The sequence below is a fragment of the Sinocyclocheilus anshuiensis genome, unplaced genomic scaffold, assembly GCF_001515605.1.
Source record: "Sinocyclocheilus anshuiensis isolate Anshui unplaced genomic scaffold, SAMN03320099.WGS_v1.1 scaffold337, whole genome shotgun sequence".
Lineage (NCBI taxonomy): Eukaryota > Metazoa > Chordata > Actinopteri > Cypriniformes > Cyprinidae > Sinocyclocheilus > Sinocyclocheilus anshuiensis.
The window spans coordinates 153,550-161,767 of record NW_015537968.1 but is presented as its reverse complement, the minus strand read 5'-3'; the positions used below and the strand labels follow the sequence as shown (position 1 = coordinate 161,767).

At 36.2% G+C, this 8,218-nt stretch overlaps 1 protein-coding gene across 1 annotated transcript in view; it reads left to right on the top strand.

Moving 5' to 3' along the window:
• Positions 1 to 8,218, top strand: part of LOC107668186 (mucin-3B-like) — a 30,518-nt gene extending 22,300 nt beyond the window's left edge. The window contains exons 3-13 of the mRNA XM_016459983.1: positions 2,074 to 2,537; positions 2,997 to 3,112; positions 3,469 to 3,530; positions 3,645 to 3,713; positions 3,911 to 4,041; positions 4,131 to 4,175; positions 4,734 to 4,914; positions 5,118 to 5,279; positions 5,966 to 6,051; positions 7,252 to 7,397; positions 7,723 to 8,218. Coding sequence (XP_016315469.1) covers positions 2,074 to 2,537; positions 2,997 to 3,112; positions 3,469 to 3,530; positions 3,645 to 3,713; positions 3,911 to 4,041; positions 4,131 to 4,175; positions 4,734 to 4,914; positions 5,118 to 5,279; positions 5,966 to 6,051; positions 7,252 to 7,397; positions 7,723 to 7,767 — 1,507 coding nt within the window. The 3' untranslated portion in view covers positions 7,768 to 8,218. The remainder of the gene's footprint in view (positions 1 to 2,073; positions 2,538 to 2,996; positions 3,113 to 3,468; positions 3,531 to 3,644; positions 3,714 to 3,910; positions 4,042 to 4,130; positions 4,176 to 4,733; positions 4,915 to 5,117; positions 5,280 to 5,965; positions 6,052 to 7,251; positions 7,398 to 7,722) is intronic.

The window sequence follows — 8,218 nt, the reverse complement described above, 5'->3', positions numbered from 1 at the left end:
TGTTCTGGAACAGTGTTGTAAATACAACTTAACCACTGATTTCTAGTCGTGTCCTCTTTTGGAAGGCCAAACAAAGTAGTTTCGCTTTCAGGACGGCGGCCCAGATTGAGCGGAGGCCGGCCTAGAGTGAGCGGCGGCCGGTGGATTCGACGAAGGAGCGGCCGGTGGGCTTGCGGCAACCACATGTGACGACCCCGGGCTGGACTCCACTTCGTCCACGGTGAAAGCCGATCCGGTGATTCACAGCGCAAAGTTGTAGTATTTTCCTCAGCAACCAGCACGGATCAGCTCCAGGCATGACGAAGCAGATACCATCCTCTTTTGGAAGGCCAAACAAAGTAGTTTCGCTTTCACAACTAATCACACAGTTCCTTCACGACATGGCGGCGGCGGCAACAACAATACTACAGCGAGAATAAAAGTTACGCCTTCTTTCTTTGCGTGAACATTTGCGCGGCGTTATGCAAATCTTCCCACATAGTGATGTAGACATGTGGGGGCGTGTTAGAACGAGCCGTTTTAGGTAGGCGTGGTTGACTCTTAACTTTTATAAAGAATATCTCTTTGGATTTGAGACTTTAGTCTTTGCAACTTTACAGATCTTATTTATGCACCAAAAGCTTGTAACACTCCAAAGAGAAAGGAAAAATTGAAATCGCATCATATGACCCCTTTAAAACTTGACATAGTGTCTTAAACCCACAGTGACTTGTTGAGCACTTTTGCTAAATGGAAGTACACGAGTGAATTTCTAACATTTACATGTAAGAATAAAATTCCCATTGCTCCCGTGCTTAAGGGGTCAACAGTGTACAGGGGTCAGTTTGATTACTATGTGGGAGCACGGTTCAATCTGTTTATATTACATTGTTTTGATAAATGAATGAGTATAAAACTGATTTGTTTTCTCCTGTTGATGTATGATTCAAGGAATATTCTGTTTAATGTTATACAGTAGTATACTGATATAAGTGTTAAGGAAATAAAAAACATGTTTTGCACCCAAATTATAATCGGGCAGGTTAAGCGATATCAATCGCGAAGCTCTGTGTAGACTATACTACACTGCCGACAGTAATTGACCTAATAAAAACTATTCTTTACAGCATGTAATTATGCAGTAAAATATTACATATAATCTAGGATTATTTAAAGAAACTGTACCATTCGACATCTTGCTTGGAAGGACGGTATAAATGCTTGGAAATATTTCACGTCTTTAATTCCATTCATTATTTGTAGTGTGCCTTGCCTGCCATCCAATAATCGCAGTAAGTTTTGTGCTTTGTTACTTTTAATTAGAAATAAAGTATCAGCTTTCAAAATCTGTCAGTTTTATCACTATAAATGTGGTTTTTCAGCCACAGAAAGACGTCAGTAAAACAATGTCACGTAAAGTCACATTTACCTCAGGAAAGACATTCATTGTACATAAACTCGATAGTCAGCTAGAAAAAATAACTCTAGAGAGAAGCATTGTATTACATTCATTATATTTTACTTAACCTGCTGCCTTCATTTTTAATGTTCGTTTGAAGAAATCTGTCATGGGAATGTGCAGGGAGACTTGTTAGAAAATGTTTATTCAATAAAATCATGGCGCGGTGACTTCACTTGTTATGATGTCTTGAGCAATTCAGTTTTATATTAGTAGTTGTAGCCATTGCAGTGTGAATGTCGTCTCAGCCATCACTGCGGGAGAATGTGTCAGCGTGGACGCGCATTGTCTACGCCGGGCGTAGTTGTGCCTGATCGTAGTTTTAGTTGGTGCAACAGATGTAAATATTTGTCGTAAATCTGGATGTTGCAGAGCCCAGTGTAGGGCTTATACCCAGCTTTTTTACATCTAGCTGGTGCAACCGGCCCCTGGTATAACCTAGAACAGTTCACACAACAGATATTTTTACCATATATTACTTCATATTTAAGACAGATATTACAGTTAATTTAGTCATTAGGCCTGTTTCACACAGAACAAGCAGCATGTAAGTGGCGGTTGGAGGAGCAGGCTGACATCATGCTTTTCAGCAAGTCATGTTTCATAACTGGTTTGTTAAGAAAGTGTTCCCGCAGTCCAGATGATAGTACAACAGAGATTTCTGCTTTTACTTCAGCAGATCCTGATGCAACTACAGCTGACACCACTGATTCATCAGATATTTCAACAACTGTTGATGTCACAGGAACAGAAGAACCGTCAAATACAGCAGAAACAACTATAACTCCAGATGATAGTACAACAGAGATTTCTGCTGTAACTTCAACAGATCCTGAAGCAACTACAGCTCACACCACTCTTGTGACAGAAGACAGTGCATCTACACCAAATCCTGCCTCAAGTACAGCTGATTTCACAACTACAAAAGATGTTATAACACCAACAACAAGCTCTACTCAGTCAACGACCAAAACCACAACTGCCAAACCTATTGAGTGTGAAAATGGTGGAACTCCACAACCAAACAACCAGGCTTGTTTCTGTCCGAAAGGTTTTACGGGGAGACTCTGCAGTACTGTTGAAACTCAAATTGTACCAGGTCTGTCTATCAAATAAGTTTTGGTAATAATGAAAAATATATAGATATATTTAATGATTAACTTGTCTGCATTTCCACATCACAAAAGTGAGTGGGCTTGACATGCCAATTTCTCTGGATTAATTCTGCTACAATATCATTTTTAGTCTTGTCCTTCGGAATACATTCACCACAATTAAAGTTACTGCAGTTGTTTTTCCAGTGATATTTGTCTCATTAATTAAAATTTAGTGCATTAAAATGTCTTAAAATCTGCATGTGTGGTTAAATAATGGCATAAATCCAAGTTTTGTAAATGCAACAGAAACCTAGTTAGAAAACACATCAACTAGACTACATGAGATGGGCAGATGCCCTTTCTAGTTTTAATTAGTTTTACACTTCCTTGTACTTTTCTTAAAAAAATTTCTGAAAGTTATATACTTATTTGTCTTAAAATTTCCTCTATTTTTGTTTTAGATATCATTGAAAGGACAGTCAATGTTACAATGGAAATAAATGAAAAATTTACAGATGACTACGAAATCCCATCATCAGATGCATATATAGAATTTGTTGAAAAATTCAAAACAACAGTAAGTAATTGTTGTTTAGATGGCTTGATCACTTAAATGTTATTGCCCAGAAACTTTAGGAGGTGATGTGTCTGCATACATTTACTAAAAAATGGCATTTGCATACATTTACTAAAAATGACCAGTTGATTAAAAGTGCAGTAATTTAAGTGAAGTTAGTTACGTTAATTCTGAAAAAAGCTCTAACTTTTAATCACTTGTTTGCAGATGCCTCTGTGTATGATAAGTTGTTACTTATGCAATATTTTTAAGAGTGACCTAAGTGTTCTAGACCTCCTTCACAAACAGTATTTTGGACAGTGGAGGTCATAATTTTTTGCCTTGAAATATTACAGATATATTTTATACAATTATAGGTGGTGCCCTTTTATAAAGAAAAAATAGAAAATTTTTTGCGTGTGGACAACATAATTCTAAGGTAATTAATCTACTTTGACAGTACAAGCTATTTTGTAATTACAAATATCAAATATTCCCTTATAATATCTGACTATTAAGTCTTAATTCAATCTCTTTTTTTTTCATGTCAAAGTGCTGGTGGACCATTACAACAACATAGTCAAAGAAGAAGAAGAAGCTTGCCTTTGAAGGAAACTAAAAGGTAACAGTACAAAATGTAATGAACCAAACATGTATACAGTAACAAATACTTTCAAATAATAAATCAATCCAAACCTTGTATTATACCCAATCCAAGATAACCTACATTTATAAATAAACACAAAAAAATACACCAATTAAAAAATTCTTTAAAACTTGTAATTTTTGTATTTCCTTTCCTTTTTTTTTTTTTTGAAGTGATGCGGCTAGTCTGAAAGTTGAGCATGATGTCCTTGTTAACATCGATAATAACAACGAAAACGAGGAGAATTATGAAAATATTGTTGAGGAAGTGAACAAAGTTCTTTTTGATATTAAAAACACTTCAGGTAGGTCATCATATGCATTTTCCCTGTGATCTAAATTGTTATTGGATATATTATTAATCTGTTTGTTAATTTTTTTTTTTCAATTCTAGTCTTTGTTGTTAATAATGCCATTGCATCAAAGACTGATTTCATTGGTGAGTTTTCATTTAACTTAACATGCTAGGAGCAAGAAGAATAGTGAGTTATTCTATATAATATTAATTAGTTGTCTCATTTTATTGAATTATATACTCTATACCAAATATGTTCTTACTTTTTAAGTACTGAGTGAACTATTGAAATAACTGAAATGAGTTTTAATGTTTGATGTATATTGAATGTATATTTAAACATGCTGCATAAGTTTTCAACCATAGTTCTAAGAGGAGATACAGAGATCAACAAAAGAAGCTAAAAAAATGCATAGGTCATTGGAGGGAGTTTTGCTATAAATACAGTAGATTCGTAAGAAAGCATGTTTGGAGTACATACAAAATGCAGAAAAGTGATGCTGTTGTGCAGTGAGACCAAAATATGGAAAAATACAGGGAAATCTTAGAGAAGAAGTTTCAACAGTTGAATGGTCCCAAGCACAAAGCCAAATTAACATAAGATTTTTATTCAAATCAAGGAATTTTTGAAGTGTCTGAATGCTGTAATTTATTCATTTTTATTTTATCTATTATGACTGCTGCATTTTTTTATTTCCACAGTCAAAGAGGTGTGTGCCAAGGCTACAGACATTTTTCCTGAAGATTTCCAAAAGTATTTTGAAGCAGTTACGCTGGGTGGCAAAGTGACATGTGTGACTCCATGCAATGCAGCTCATAGTGATCCGAAAATTTGTAAGAACAGCGGCACCTGTGAAGTTTCTGGTCAGGGCCCATCCTGCTAGTATGTACTTTTGTTTTACTTTTATATTCTTTACATTTTCTAGACTGACAAAGAGAGGTACTTCTTTCTTTAGGGGGTGTGGTGGTTAAAGATCTGGGCTGGAAACTGGAATGATTTAAATGAAACAAAAGCAAAAGTTGCACAAAAATATGCAGATGTTTCTCTGAACATTTAAAAGGACTTACAATGCATTTTTGCTCTAGTTGCCGCTATAATGATGACTTCTGGTACTTGGGAGCGGATTGCAATTTACAGGTGCACAAAGTTGGATTTTATGCTGGATTGGGAACAGTGGCAGCCATAGCAGTAATAACTGTAGCATTCCTGACAGCTTATCTCATTATAAACAAACGGACGGTGAAGAGGTAAGTAATTTCATGCACTTTATTAAACTGCTTCAGTTCAGCAATGTACTTGTGATGTCTGGTGTCATGTGGTCTTGAGGTCATGCCAAGGCAATGCAATCATGTTAAGGTCAGGACTTTGATTGGGACACTTCAGCAGGCATGTTTTCTACTGCTAAATAATTTACTCCTGTGCTTTGGATCGTTGACCTGTGGCATCACCTGTCATCTGTTGATCATCAGTTAGCAGACAGATGGCCTGCAGAATGCATGTAAAATTGTAAAAATTCATGTTTCCGTTGATGATAGCAAGCTGTTCGGGCCCTGTGAACACAAGATCATGGCAAGATCATTATGTTCTGATGGATTTGCAGACAAACCTAACAGTAGATTTGTTCAGCAAATGCTCTGAAATAACAATTGATTAGCCACTCTCAAGACCAGAAAAGCAGGCTGCCTGGAGCAGTTTACTGTTAATTTGACACATTTCTAATATTATTTGATTATTTAACTGTACTCCTGAAATACAGTATATGAAGGCTACCATCCTATGCAATTCAAAACAGCCCCCCTAAAAATCTGTGAAAAATCTCTTATTTACATGGCTATATCAATGTGGTATGTGTATCAGGGAAAAAAAGAGGGTGTTTTCATGAATAAATGTGTTTTTATGCCTTCCTGTCCATAACTTTATTTCTGTCTCACAGGAACAAGGACATTAAGCAAGAGCTAGTGAAAGAATGGTTAGAGGATGACTTTGAATGGCCACCACAAAAGAAAACATCAAACACAGGTAGCAAAAAACAAAACAAAACTATACATTTTCTGCATCATTCAATAATTATTACCTGTAGGTGGTACCTGAATATTTGAACCATTCACCAAATTATTATTTCTTTTGTGCACAGTTTTCTAAAATTAACAATACTGTTCTCAGTAAATTAGGTAGATAAATACTTGGTATTAACCTGAATAAATCATGGATGCAGTATATTATTCCAAAATGAAAAAAAAAGTTAAATTACATATTTTGTGAACCTGTTGTGATGTAATATAAACTTAGAGAGAAGGATGGGGCAGTAAAACTATATTTGACCTGACAGCCTGTGTGTGAAGTGCTGTTAATTTCACAAGTAAAGATGCACAGTGCATATTTAGGATCTAAGCATACTCAGGAGTTGCTTGGCGAGTTTGATTAAGCCTAGACTAAGCAAGCTGCAACAAATGTATATTATGGCCACGTTCACACAGCAGCAGAATACGATTGTCAGTCCTGTGAGTCCTTAATACGGTTACGTTCACACACAGTTCGGTTATTTACGGGTGTGACAACCGCATTCTGTAACCGAACTCACACCTGTAAATATTCAGGACTCACAACCGCATTCTCGGAACACGCGCGCTGTGTGAACGGAACCGTACACCATACAGTGCGAGACGAGAGAGCGCACAAATGCTCATCTACCGTGCGTTACGTGTTTTCATGTGTGTTTTCGGTAACTTACAGTGATGGAGAAATGAGCTGCGTGTCATCTGAACGTTTCAGATCCCGTCAGTTTTCCACCGGAGCCGCTCCCGTCAGTTTTGTGTTCAAATGCTCCGCTCTCCACCAACATTTAAACGCTGCTGTTGGTTAATGAAGATTTGACTAAATAACTCGCGGCTCGATTGGACTCTTGTCCTGTCAGGAAGTGATACGACTTTCAGTTTTATGGACGTCGCCATCTTTGATTTTACTTTGGTCACTGTCGCTATGGTTACTGGTAATGCACGTTCATACAGGCAGTATTCTAAACACAACTGTAAGCTGCTGTGTGAACGGGACATTTCGAGACTCACGCCTGTAAAGAAAATGTGGGTGTCAATCCCAAAAATCGACAGTGTGAACGTAGCCTAAGAGCATTGTAGTCTTTTTTTTTCTTCATGGGATATTCATTTTATAGGTTAACAAGTCTCTGATTAATCAACATACTTTTTTGTTTTGTATTTCCAGTTGACAGATATGATAACCCAGTATACTCACCAGGAGGCAGACATACACAGGACAGTTTCGGAAACTATAAACCAGATTTCTCTTACACCCAGAATTTCTCACCTGAACCTGGTATTCATCTCCGGTATCTTCAGAGGGATCAGTCTGTGAGTACTGAGAGGATACACAAATATACACTTAGCAACATATGCTGTTCTTACAAATAGTCAGTATACAAAACTAAGCTACTACACCCAGCAACAGGGCTGCACTATAATTATCTTTCTTAATTTACTTATTTATCTTATCTGGTTAATAAAGAAAAGACACATTTTAATTTCTGACCTTTACACAATTACATATTTCCATAGAAGGTACTCGTTACAAATAACCAATGATTTTTCTGTTGAATTCAATGGAATACAAGCATTGTAACAGCATCACCGTCATGGATTTTCCATAATTCCTCATTCCTTGTTTTGCTCTTAACAGATGAAAATGGACAGACCTCAGATCCGTTCATCTTTTGATATTTAATATTCTATGTGTGTGGAAACACAAGCATTACAGCTTTGTATGACATACTGAATGTATATATTGCTTGGTTTAAAAATATGCAGTCTTGATCCATCAAAACTCAATCAGTTGCTAGAGCATTCTGTTTATACCATTCAATTTAGCAGTTGTACAATAATGCATATTTTCTGTACCTCAGATGTGTGACAAACATCATTTGACCATATTGTGTTTTATCACATGATGAAGAGAAGCAGTAGAACTTCAGCTATGCCCTGCTTATCTTCAGATAAGTTATTAAAATAATCAATGTAGTAAAATTAGATAACTAGTAGTTATCTTTTTTTATAGGTTTTACTTTATTGCTCCTTTAGGTATTATTTCTTATCATTTTTATTCATAATGACATTGCATTAATATAAACTGCTTTGTAAATTACATATTAACCACAAATTATTTATTATCATTATAC